Source organism: Ascochyta rabiei, chromosome 5 (genome assembly GCF_004011695.2).
Source record: "Ascochyta rabiei chromosome 5, complete sequence".
NCBI classification, from domain to species: Eukaryota; Fungi; Ascomycota; class Dothideomycetes; order Pleosporales; family Didymellaceae; genus Ascochyta; species Ascochyta rabiei.
In genome coordinates this window covers 1,465,695-1,478,557 of record NC_082409.1, presented here as the reverse complement: position 1 = coordinate 1,478,557, position 12,863 = coordinate 1,465,695, and the positions used below count along the sequence as shown (strand labels likewise).

General features: G+C 51.6%; 4 protein-coding genes across 4 annotated transcripts, besides 2 other annotated features; 1 reads left to right on the top strand and 3 right to left on the bottom strand.

Moving 5' to 3' along the window:
- Positions 1-1,326: 1,326 nt before the first annotated feature.
- EKO05_0003650 (uncharacterized protein) lies at positions 1,327-5,699 on the bottom strand (the record flags this gene model as incomplete). The annotated part of the gene is made up of 5 exons (XM_038938349.1): positions 1,327-2,682; positions 2,733-3,474; positions 3,526-4,530; positions 4,583-5,392; positions 5,446-5,699. The coding sequence occupies 5 exons, from the start codon at positions 5,697-5,699 to the stop codon at positions 1,327-1,329; spliced, it is 4,167 nt and encodes a 1,388-aa protein (XP_038800628.1).
- Positions 3,818-3,850: a tandem repeat.
- Positions 5,700-6,424: 725 nt separating the features above from the next.
- On the bottom strand, positions 6,425-6,964 carry EKO05_0003649 (uncharacterized protein; the record flags this gene model as incomplete). Its single annotated transcript, XM_038945312.1, has 1 exon — positions 6,425-6,964. One exon carries the CDS (start codon positions 6,962-6,964, stop codon positions 6,425-6,427), a length of 540 nt encoding a protein of 179 aa, XP_038800629.1.
- Positions 6,965-7,559: 595 nt separating this feature from the next.
- Positions 7,560-8,585, top strand: EKO05_0003648 (uncharacterized protein; the record flags this gene model as incomplete). The annotated part of the gene is made up of 3 exons (XM_038938501.2): positions 7,560-7,629; positions 7,679-8,145; positions 8,193-8,585. The coding sequence occupies 3 exons, from the start codon at positions 7,560-7,562 to the stop codon at positions 8,583-8,585; spliced, it is 930 nt and encodes a 309-aa protein (XP_038800630.2).
- A 1,590-nt stretch (positions 8,586-10,175) lies between these two features.
- Positions 10,176-11,021, bottom strand: EKO05_0003647 (uncharacterized protein; the record flags this gene model as incomplete). The annotated part of the gene is made up of 1 exon (XM_038945313.1): positions 10,176-11,021. The coding sequence occupies one exon, from the start codon at positions 11,019-11,021 to the stop codon at positions 10,176-10,178; it is 846 nt and encodes a 281-aa protein (XP_038800631.1).
- Positions 11,022-11,896: 875 nt separating this feature from the next.
- Positions 11,897-11,924: a tandem repeat.
- Positions 11,925-12,863: the final 939 nt, after the last annotated feature.

Sequence of the window (12,863 nt, the reverse complement as noted above, 5' to 3'; positions counted from 1 at the left end):
TGTACAAAGGCTTTCTTCTACAAAACGCACAGCCTGACATACCCTGCCATCACATTCACCCACCGCATAAGTAACGACGCTATGCACAGCTCATACATCACCGGCTTGCAAGTACACTTTACTCTCGGCATAAAGTCTCGTCATAGCACTAGCCTCACGGTCTAAGTATACATCACACTGCTATGACATTCGTTCTAACGTGCAGCGGAATGCTAATGTCTCGTCTTGCCATAGAGTGCAGAGTGATGATGTGTGTTTCCACTCAATGGATAGTCTTGAGGGATGGCTTTGCGCTTCGCCCCACGAGCTGTTGCAGCGCTTTTGCGCTCGGAGCAAGTATGGATATACGGCTATAAACAAACTGTCAACGAACTAATACATACGATGACCCTCCCATGATCTGCACACACCTTTCCAAACCTCTATCGAGGTGTGTGTTGAATATTGTCCTTCTTTCATGCCGAGAGTAAAAGCATCGCGCTCACCGAAGTCCTGCATAGTGGTTTGCTGCTTGGTCTTCGGCTCAATAGGGTCTGATCTAAACGGCTGACCATTGATGTCGTCAATCTCCTGACTCGGTATCTCGAAGGTTTGATGCCCTGCTCTTCCGCCAAGGCTAATTCATGGGACCCAAAAAGTCAGCTGGTGGGGTCGTCAGGGGCGCAGCGTGGTGCACGGAAGGGAAAACATAGTTCGATGACTTGTTCCTTGAGTTATTGGACTTACTGAAGATCCTCACGCTGACGCTACCCCTTCTGCTGAGTGAGAAATGACAACTGTAAGCGTTGTGCAGACGTCAAGGTGCAGTAAAAGGTGTAAAAAAGGCGTTACAACTGCGACGTTGTTTTCGCTGATTTGAAGCTAGTACGAAATAGTAGCTTCTCGTCAACTGTTGACCTGGGGGCGGTGAAAGTGGCTGTGTCGTCGTGGTTGAACCGCTCTTTGAAAACAGTCCTGTTAGATCGGTGAGCTCCACGTAATGGCAGACAAACGTGGTTGCAATTGAACGTGCATAGATAGCTAGCTGCTCTTCACGCCGACCTAACTATCAGCAGTAAATAGCCGGACAATTGACAAGCTGGCTATGTTCGGAACTGATGGTAGCGCTGATGGAAGATTTGAGGTCGCGTCGCCTCCTTACCCCAAACGTCGGCAACAGACCATAGTCAGGACTACGTTATGTGACAGGTCCGCAGGAGATTGTAACTCATTGTCATCAAAAACGAAAAATCCGTTCTCATGAGCTCAACAGGGTATCATTATCTCGCTCATGTTTTTGTACCTGAGTGGAGAAGCGTTCCCTCTCCTAAAAATTGACAGACTCACTCATGAGCCACTTGACGCACCAGCACCAACACTCGAGCTTTCGCCCACAGTGTTCCTTCCCTGCACACGCCTCTGTCTATGCTCTTCCTCCATCAGGCTCTGTTTCTTGATATACTCCATCACAACCTCATCCTCGCTCTTCTCTTTATTGGCATTCGCCTGTCTCTCTTTCTCGGCCTTCTCGCTCTCCTCGAGCACCTTTCTCAGCTCCTCATCCTCAACACTCGTATCCACTGAGCCAACTGTAGCATCCGCAGCGCTTGCTGTCCCACTCTTCTGGAGACCGGTCGGATTCTGATAGTCCTGTGGGTAGTGCTGCTGAAGGTGTGCGAGCTCTTTGCTTTCCGCCATGATGCGCTGGAAATCTGCATTATCCTCTGTGTCGCTGCTGTCCCATTCGGAATTGCTTCCATGCTGACGACGGCGTGAAGTGTCGAGGAGTGATTTCCGCAGTGTCTCTTCCAACAGCTTTTGCTCCTGTTGTGTGGCACCGCTGCGCCCTGCCTCGTCGATACTAGCTTGCATTGCACGCTTGAGTGCCAGCTCATCGTCTTGCTCAGTAGAGCCAGCTGGAGCCCGCTCTAGTTCGGCAACGGAGGCGCGAATGGCGCGCGCCATGAGCTGGTCCTCGTCTGCATTGCCATGGGAGTTCTCCGCAACTGATGCTGCGATAGCTGCCTCAAGCTCACGGCGTTCGGCTTCTTCTTCTTCAGCGATGAGTTGGGCTTCGCGGTCCACCGCTGGTAGCTGCGATTGTTGCGATTGTGCTGTTGTCACCCGTGACAAGCGTTCTTGTTCTTGGACTTTCCAAGCGGGCAGCGCATTGGAGTTTGATCGAGAGGCTGGCCCAGTGCCTGCTTCGCTAAAGCTGCTGTGCTGGCTCATAGCAGGTGGGAAAGACGGACGTGTATCAGGCCTGTTGGGCTGCTGACTGGCCCTGTTCCATCGATCTTCCTTCCTCTTCCTCTTGTCGGCCACAAGAGAGTGTAAGGAGTCCATCGTTTCGCCTCCCGGATTCTTCTTCTTCTTCATGTTGACTTTTACGATCTTCCACTTGCTGACAATGTCGGCCCTCTCTTGTGCAGAGACTGTGGTGGACTCATCGTAGCCTTGTGAGATGCGCGCAGCAATGATGTAGTTCTGGACACCATTCCCCTTGCTCTTGATCATCTCTTGGTACAGACCTTTCATCGCGTAGCCAGGGACTGCCCACGCCCCACCCATGACCCGGAACGGTACGCTAAAGATACCGCGGCCGACGCCTTTCACGAACCCAACGCCACCCTCCTTTTTCGCGCCCTTGTAAGGGTCGGTGACAATGCCGGTAATACCATCATAAAGCCCCAATCCAAATTGCTGTAGGGTAATCAGCAAACGAGTATGGCATGCCAGAATCAAGATCTTACCTTGGCGGCTGTGGAGATTCCACTCTTGAAGTCAGTAACATTTTCAACCTTTCTGACCTCCCCACCGTACAACTTGGGTACGTTGTGAAAGCCCTTTGCGACATTGAGTGAGAAGTCCATTGGCGACTTAAAGCCAGCACCGACAATGCGCGCAAGTCCTTTCCCGGTGTCAACAGCAGAGTCTGCTTGCATGTTCTTTAGATTGTCTGCAAAGTTAGATGATGAGCCAGTACTGGACCGCGCTGGTGCGCCCGCACTCGATGCTGAACTTTTGCGTTTAGGTCCAGAAGCATCTGGAGATAGTAAACCTCCTCGTTCGCGAGACGGGGATCTTGATCCATGAACAGAAGCTGAGAACGCTTCAGCCATAAGCTGAGATTTGTGTGAAGGCGATCCTGGACCGTCTGGACTTGCTAGATCAGGAACGGAGGTCTTACCCGCTGGTGGTGTACTTTCGCCACTCAGCACCGAGTCTGCTCCTGTCGCCATTCTTGAGTTCAGCGGGCGGCCATTGCGGCTTGATTCTCCAGTATTCGATACGTCTTCGGAGGTCGCTGCTCTCTCCTTGCCTTTTTTGGAGGCCGCTCTTGCGTCAGGGTGGATATTGAGTAGTTTTAATGTCTGAATAGGCATATCAGCAACGCCCATCATGATGGACGTCGCTGTACCGGTGAGAGCGCTTGCTGCTCCAGATACTGGGTCCCAGGGGCCTTCGTCGGTCTGGTATTCGCGGGCGCGGGCTCTGCATGTTTGTTAGTTTTACGTAAGATACTCAATAGCTAATATGACTGACAACTTCAGTTCAGAAAACTCGATCTCGCCTTCCTGAGCGAGGACAGTTGCAGCCTTGGCACTCAGCTTGACCTGCGTTCGCTTCACTCGCCAGACAGCTGGTCGGTTCGAGACCACAGCACAGCGCAGGTCATCGTAGTTTAGCATTTGGTGGAAAGATTGCGCTCCGCTTTGACTTCCATTCTCTTGCTTGATCTTGTTGCATAGCTCTTGTGCGCGCTCGAGCGACTCCGGTTCCAACGCCTTGTTGATCGACTCAGCTAACTTCTCTGCTGTCAAGTCTTTGTATGGGACAGGATCAGGACCTGCACCAGCACGAGCGACCATGGCACCCCAGAAAGGCTGATCGCCGAAGAAGGGAACTACGACAGTAGGTCTGCCTGCAGCAATTCCAGCTGCTGTTGTGCCAGCACCGCCATGATGCACCACAGCTGAGACGCGCTTGAATAACCAGTCGTGAGGGCAGTTCCCGAGCATGAAAACTCCTTCTGGTATCCCCAGTTCGTCCGCTCCAAGGCCGCCCCAGCCCTTCGACACCAACGCTCGGCGTCCGGTGATCTTAACTGCGTCCATGATCATCTTGGTCATAGCATTGGGATCGTCAACGACGATGGAACCAAATCCAATGTATACAGGTGGCTCTCCTGCATTGAGGAAAGCCGCAAGGGCGGGTTCAGGCGTGTAGTTCTGCGCCAAGTCAAGGAAGTAGAAACCTGCGATTGAAATATGGTGGGACCAGTCATTTGGTTTTGGTATCAAAGCAGGTGACCAGCAGTAGGTAAACGGAATCTTGAGTCGCGCAAGCATGGCTGGTGCCCATATCATGCTAATGGGGTCTAAAGCAAGACTCTCCTTACGGAACCTGTTGATAATGTCTCCTAGTCCTTGCCAAGTGAGCAGGTCAACCATGATATAAGACATGTAGTTTGTGATGGTAGGATCAGCGTTGGACGATTGGATATTGGCGAGGGGATGTGGAAACTGTTGCGTGGGCGACCATGGCATACTGCTCTTATGTTAGCTAGTGATATCATCTCTCTGCGGAATATGAAACATACGTGAACATCATATGTAGCGGTATGCCCAGTTTCTCTGCGCAGTGGACGTGCCCAAAAGCAGGAGGGTTCGCAATGATCGCATCGGCCACGAATGGCTTTTTCAGCTGCTCAGGTAGCTGTTCTTCGACACCCATCCACTCCTCTACAGTTTGCTTGAGTGGGTCCACTCCCAGGCCGTTTCCGGTCTCTATGCACGATCTCCAGGTCCCGCGCAAGATCTCTGCGATGCCCTTCCTTCGCTTGCCCACGTCGCCGCTCCACAGGGTGTCCATGCCGGGCATCAAGCCAGGGTTCTTGACCATAAAGGCCATGAGCTCAGCAGGATCCCCACCGATGCTGAAAAACTCCAAGCCATTCTCGATGACAAAGTCTTTGAAAGTTGGATGTGTAGCTAATCGCACGCGATGGCCGTAGGTGTCCTTCAGGACCTTGCCCAACGCTACAAAGGGCTGCACATCACCCCTTGATCCCACCACCTGTACGACAATGTTTAGCGGCGGGGGTGGACTTTGTCCTGGAGCGCCACCGAGGAACTCGGGGATGTAGGGTGGAGGTGGTTCTGGGTCTTCCTTGGCTTGGGTAAGCTGGCGTTGGATCTGGGGTACGATCAGTTGTGACAGAGCGCGGCTCTTCTGATTGATGCGAATGTTCACTCGACCATCCTCAGCGACTGTCGCGTTGGTATCAAGCTCATCGTTGTCGCTCTGAAGCGTGCCGGGGATCTCGCTGTAGGCTGGCGGAGGAAGGTCGGTGGACGTCGCGTGCTGTTCGTCGACATGGCTGAGGTCGTGATGTGACTGTGCCGTGTTCCTGGGCACTGTGTTAGCAGAGTGCCTCCACCTTGGTGATAGCGCTAGACTGACGTAGCTGGGAGCCGCGCAACATCAGAGGGCCGATACGAGCCAGCGTATGACGACGCATCAGGCTTCGATGCGGGTGGTGGAGGTGGTGCGTTGCGCTGCGGTGCTAGAGGCGCCCGTGACAAGTTGCCAAGCGCATATCCAGGTAACTCTGCTACACCTTGTTCTGCTGAGTACTGGGGTGGTTGTGAAGGCGGTGGTGGGGCACCATCGCGGGGCGCGTTCGCGTCATTGGAGCGGGAGTTTGAGCTTGACATTGCGACCTGGAGAACAGGACGAGGGGTATCAAGCAGGCATTTCAGGAGAAGGAAGAGGGAAGAGGTATCATCAAGACGCCGAAGGAGTAAAGGCAGGATCCTGGGAGCCTTGAACCCCAGCAAAGAAAGAGGAGCATGCACTATGATGCGGAGTTGCTGGGGTCTGATTGGTTGTGACCAGAGACTCGTCATCGGTGGCTGAAGCAGTCCATAACTTGATCAACAACGGGTTTTTGTTCGCACGAAGCCACTGCTGAGCCCCTTCTGCATATGCAAACTGTGCCTTGCATGTAGCCACCATGTTTGCTTCGTCTGACGTCTTGTCCACACCACTGCTACACATCACGACCTCGATCCAGACGAGTTTCCAAGTAGCTCGAGGACGCATATTGACCATGGAGCTGGACCCAGTTGATAGTAGATGAGAGCTGCATGCTACTCGCTTAATCTACAGCACTAGTCGAGGCGGAATTTCCGTGCCTTCGAGGCAAGCTCGTATTATCTCGTACCTAGGTACGGCAGTACAACTGCACTTGGACCGTACGGGAAAAGTATCTTCAGGTCAACCTTGCACGGACAGAACTCTCTGCACAGCCACTCTAGCTATTTCGGATTAGGGCCTGCTGACCATGGTCGTTCCTTTGGCGTTCGAGACCATCATTCAGCTACTGCGCACATAATGAGACACTGAAGGGCCGACGCTAGAATTCCATCACGTACCTTTTTTACCACAGGTGCGGCCAGACTGTCACTACTTCTTCAGATCGAGCAATTTCCTGCTTTGTGTCGCTCACGGTAGTCTTTGGTGCCGAGTCGTGAGGCGAGACATTCTCTGCAGCTGAGTCGTCCTTGCTCGTCGTCCTGGATGTCTTCCAGGGTTGTGTCGCCAGCCAACCAAGCGTTTCGCTACGATACAGCGTTGAGGTGCTCATCTTGACAACGTTCGATAAAGTGAACGCTTTTGGATGTTCCTTCTTTGTCGCTCCACTGGTAAATCGTTGAGACGTAATGAATGGCCCGATCCGTGCAACAGCTGCGTAGCATGGTGTCGATCGAACGACTTGGCAGTTGAAGTAGATCATCAGGAACATTTGCCAGCCCAAAAGGACGATGAAGCGGATCAATAGCAACTGGTGAATTAAGAAAGAGGAGTGTAGGGGGAGGGTTGAGCCAATCGCTGGGGCTGCGTTGTTTCTCCACGTAGGAGCCTCTAACATGGGAAAGAGCTCTTGTTCACCGCTAAGATCTTCCACGATTGTTAGCATTGGCACAATCAGGCATTTGATGATTGGCAAGGTTGTGAGCAGTAAGTTGCAGAACAATAGCCATGTCGAAGAAACCTCTCATCTGTTCCTGCCCCGCTCCTGGAGGCTCGTCCATGGTATCGAGTTCTACGCTAGCGGTGGTAGCTGGGTGAATGCATGGGAACAAGGAGAATTCCACGTCGTCTAGGGAGAACATAAGGTTGACACATATTCCAATTTTCTTGACACTGTGTTGCATCGAGACAAGCAAAGGGTGAGTAGTCGGCAGAGCGCGTGTTTACTTTTCGCCGATTCGGGTTAGCTTCCACTGGACCCTGCATTTGGAGGGTGGAGTCAGGCGCGTCACAGACTCACCTAAACAGCTTCGAGGAGCATCACACTCGCACCGATGCGTTATTGCCATAGACAGCACCGTATGCAGCTATAGTAATATCAGTCTCAGCTTCTTGTGTCAACTTCCTGTATCAACTTCCTGTGCACTGTGTGCCACTGCTATTGGCGCCTTCACACCTGAACTCCACAGTTACCCTGGCAGTTCTACCTGCAGCTGTAACATCACCATACGCGTAACGGTCTTCTCGACTGTGGACTAGCCATGTTTTCTGTAAGGTCTTTTCTGGGTTTTACCACCTGGTTAGCTGGAACGGCAGCGTGGAATACAGATGGTGACTACGTAGTACTCCAGTCTATCAGGTCTACAGCTGACAAAGGCAGTGCACAACCAGATTGGCTTCATGGCCGAGACCTTTTTCGCACCCGAGACAACATCGGTTCTTGCCGAGATTCTTGAACCACAATACAACGGTTCCGTCGGACGAGCAGCAGCTTGGGCAGATAGCTATGCGCACACGGCCGAAGGACACTTTTCGTACCAGTGGCACTGGATAGACACACACGACCATCCTCCACAGTCTTGCAGTCTCAGCTATACGAGTGACTGCGCTGAGGGAGGATGTGTTGTCAGCGCTATTGCGAATCAGACCGGAATCCTAAAGGGTTGCATTGACGATGTGAAAAGCGGCGTCCTGAGTGGAGGCAGCAACGTGACATGCTCGTATGCACTCAAGTGGGTGGCACATTTCCTCGGCGATATTGCTCAACCGCTGCACGCATCTGGCCGTGCCGCAGGCGGTAACTTTTACAAAGTCAAGTTTGCTAACGTCTCAACTGAGCTGCACGCGGTAAGTACGATACATCAATATAGATAATCTGGAGTCTGACAACATAGGTCTGGGATGGTTTCATCCCGTATTACGCCGCTAAAGTCGACAGCCCTTTTTCAACCTACTCGATCGATCCGTTCTTCAAGGAGCTGGCTTCTAGAATTCGCAGGGATGGCTTTTATGAAGCTCCATATATGTGGGTAGCCTGCAGCAACCCATCAACACCAGTGAAGTGTGCAGCGACGTGGGCTACAGAGAGCAACAAGTGGACGTGCGACTACGTCTACAAGCGTCTCCGTGGCGACGAGGATCTTGGATACAACGGCTACGCAGATGGTGCTATCCCGATCGTCGAGTTGCAAATAAGTAAGGCTGCGTATAGGCTCGCCACGTGGCTGAACAACTTGGTTGGATCTGAGAAGCCAGCCCTTGAGGACCAGGAAGTGTTCGAATTATAAAGGCAGGTCTTGTCACGATATCAACTGTACACAGCCATCATCGGAGTATAGAGAGTCATCGTTAAGCACACGCGCGACTGTAGAATTGGAAACTGACAAGAGGGGTCTCATCTGTGAGCAACGTTTGATTTAGTCATACCACTGGATGTTCTTGAAACCTATGTTCATATACCGCGAGTCGAGACGATAGCATGACCTGTGACTTCACACTTCGACCGCAAATTAGTCAGCTGCTCCTTGAGTTGCTACATAATTATCGCCCAATCGTTATCGCTCCACTTGAACCGTTAGTACGGTTCTCTTGCTCGCTTGAATAAGACAGAAACATGGAGGCGGAAGGTGGTCTGTTGTGTCAGCTTTACTGAATTTACAACTCAAATCGCAGGGTTCGCTCTCGTGACGCCAGGCCTCCTATCAGAACCACGTACGTAGAGGGAAAGAGAAGGCTATTGATTCCGGCGATCGTGCCTTTTCAGCCAGCAAGATCTCACCCAGACATTACAAGATCATTGAGAGCGGCTTTCAAACATGCCTAAAGAGAAAAAGGAAGCCAGCACGAGCTTTCCCCTAGCGCATCCATCTTCGTAGTTTTGGATTCATTGTCACTTTTTGCTTCATTACTGTCGGACTCAGGCGTTCTTCTTCCAAGCATAGATCCGGGTGGAATCCTCTTTTTGGCAATGCTCAGAGAATGTGTTTACGAAATGAAAACCTGGAAATGTTAAAAGTAGCCAAGGTGCATACTAGTCAGTCAGTTCAGCTTCCACACTTTGGGGGTAACGCCTCGCCACTTTTAAAGAATATGCTCTGAACTTCGTATAAATATGTATGCTACGATATTAAAAATAAATAAAAAAGTACCCCAAGCTCTCACCGGATCTAATTTTGTTTGCATAATGAGCAGGATTTGCAGGCTGATTGTTTGGAAGCTTGATCTGCAAGACATGGATATCTAGCACATCCTTGGGGATCAGGGAGAGTTGATGAACTCGCGATGTTGTTCCTAAAAACAACAATGCGCACGTGAATGCGGCCGACCAAATACTGGGTCAGGTCATAGAATTTGTGAGCCACGATAGAATCTGGGAAGCGAACAAGTGCAGCCTGGCTAATGGAATTATGCAGAAGAGGGAGCGGACAGTTGAACAAGGGTCACGGTAGATGAGTACTCTGGACGAAAAGTGTATGTTTAGACTCTCAGTTCTCAATTTAAACCATCCAGCTTGCTTGTGTTTGTGATTTTCGCATATTCATCCTCGCAGCCATATTCATTAAGAGATTGCTACGCTAAGCTACCTCGGTCAAATTGACATCAAGTCCTTGTCTAAAAGAGGCGCAGTGGCCTGCTAACGAGGGTAGAGAAATGAAAGTAGGACGAGTTTCGTGGGTATCAATTCGGTCTCTGACAAATGACCACCCAGGGAAAAATAAATGGAGATTGGTAAGAATTGGCAGATCTGGGAAGCTGTTGATGCGAGCAAGCCCGGCCGCGATGTTGCAAACCGCGATAACGAGAGATGAAAAGGGAATCTAGTGTTGTGAAGCACCAGTAGGAAGAAGGTGTTCAATACGTTGTCAACAGTCTCCTGTTTACATCTCCGACCAATGGGCATCCTCCAGCCGATCGAACTCTAGCTGGATCTTCCTCTTCTTCTCTTTTTTCTTGTCGCTGGTGTTCCGCCTAAGCAACGACTTCATGCGTGTTGCGAGCTTGCCGAGGGGTGCTGTATCGATTTTAGGGTTAGGTTCTGGTTCTGTTTTCTCAGTTGCTTCTTGTGGAGTTGCTAGTTCTTGTGACTTTGCTGCTTCTTCGTCTTCGACCAGCTTCCTTGCTTGGGCTTCGGCTTTCTTCCGGAGGATGTGTTCCTCATTCGTCTTGACATTTGACTTTGACACGTCGGTTGTTGCTCTGACTGGTGCAGGGGGCTTGGTCCTTTTGATGGGCTGGGAGAGTGTGATTGGCTGTGACGTTGAAGTCGGCAGCTTTGGTCTTTCGATGATGCGATCCACGTGTAGTGGCGCGATACTGGCCGATGTTTTGGTAGGTGCCATCATTTCCCAAGCTGGCTCTGTAGGGCTCGAAGGTGCTGAAGACGAAGACATAGGTCGCAAGATGGCTATCTGCGAGAGGTCCCATTCTTCATCAGCTTGCCTTGGCGAATAGGCTGGTGTAGAAGGCGCCGAGTCGATGAAAGTGCCAAATGATTTAGCTGACATTGGAGGAGACATTGGTCCTGGGGATATGGGATTCATTGATGAAGACTCTGCGGGTGAGTCAGGCAGGATGAAGGCCGAGAATCTGTGAGGTCGTTCTGGCGACAAAGCGCGAGGAGCCTTGGGCATACCGTGACTAGAAAGTGGCATGTGGATGCTACGTCTCTTGGCAAGGGTAGATGTAGGGACCGGCGTGGGCGCAGGGACACGAAGAGACGCCATGACGATGATTATGTTACTCAATGCACAGCAGGCGCCTGCTGTGACTTGATTTGTTTCCAAAAACAGATCAATGTACGCCGCGAGTGCGTATGTGTACCTACACTCGCGGAACGAATTGGAGGAAAAGACAGGTGAGCATCAGCGTTGAGATACAGGATGGTAAAGACCTCAAAAGAGCGCAGGCAGCAGACCTAAGCAAGCGGGGTCTCAGTAGAGGAGAGGGGAAAGACAGGAACTACGCCCCAATGAGAAAGAGCCGATATCAGGAAGGGAGATAGCAGTGCCACCTGAAGGCCTGCAGGCTACATGTTCATTATATGAATGCACCACACGCGCGTACTCCACGCCGCAAAGATGCGTGTATCGACAGGGGTGCGCTTTGACGGCTAACGGTGCCAGATGTTGTGGTGGCGACGTGGAGTTAGGGCACTGGAGTAAACGCCGTAACGCAGATCCAAGCAGCCTAGGGAAATGCTTGTAGGTCTGCGATGGCTCCATATTCCGGTGTAAGACGGACGGTTGGAGGACGTTGTGGACCTGGCGAACGAGGTGAGTGGGCGCCTCCAACGCAAAGCGGCGCTAAGGTCGCGTGCTCATTGGGCCTCATCAGCAACCTGTACGGCAACTACGCCGCAAGCTAGCAACGGCGGCGGCTGGATTATGCAGACGCCAACGGGTTTGGCAGTCGAGTGTTGAGCCAGTGTCGATTATTCCCTGACTGGCGGGTCAATCCGCCTTCCTTCGCCTTCCTTCGCCTTGTTGGACAGTAGGACGCAACAAATCCAATTGGCCAAAGATATAGCCAGTCAGCTCGTTGCTATGCCTTCTTACACTCAGGGACAGCGGGATTGCCCACGCTCTTCTGGACAAGGCTCAACGGAAAGGAAAGGAAAGCAAAGTAAAATCAAGGTCTTTAGGTCCATTGCAGATCAGGAGAGCGCGGCTTTATGGTATGTGATTCGGTGTCACCAACGACTCGCGTCCCAGAACAAGCTTCGAGCTTTGGTCATGAGTTTATGAGCCATGTTCTGTCATCGACTACTATCCATGGCAGGAATTCGGTCGCACAAATCGACTTGTAGGTCATGCTCTAGCAGATACAACTCCCCAGCTGACTGTGGTAAAGTCCTCGTCATGCAATGTCGTGCGACGTGCGTTCCATGCTCCACACAGGTGGGGGAAGACGGGTAAATTGATTCGGTCCGAGACGCCTTCTTCTTGCTCGAGTTCAAGCAAATGGTAACATAGAATAAGCTGAATATCCTCTTGCTAACCAATCTGGAAACACACTGACCTGGGCAAACACTCAGCGGGTGACTGAAGGTTCTACCAGATAGGGCAGCACTGAGAATGATGGGAGTTTCGCAATTGTGACAGAGAACATGGCATACCGCTGTGTAGAAGGGTTGCAAACTGCATGAGGAGGACAAAGAAGGCGAAGCTTCCGCTAGTAACTCGGCGAAATGCCTTCCGAATCTGGCGCTAGCTCGAAAGGGGAAACCAGTGTCAGCCTTCACCGTCCCATCTTCACGACCTCGATCTTGTTCGGCCATCACTTGCGCACTGTCGTCAGGGAAACAATCCCCTTTCTGTGCGTCTATCTGCAAATTGACGGCTCTTGGACTACTGGGGAGTCCGCGCGTTGGAATGGCGCTGAAAGATCAAGCTCTACTTTGACCATCAACATTCCGTCGGGTAGCCGCCTAGCATCCCTTACTCTAGCCGATCGATCACGCCCGTAAACCTTTATGTTTTTCGAGACGGTCAGGACGATGTTCATCGAGGATGAGTTGCAAATCGCGTCGTTCAAGAGCCCATCCTGTGAACAAGCTCGGGAGGCGT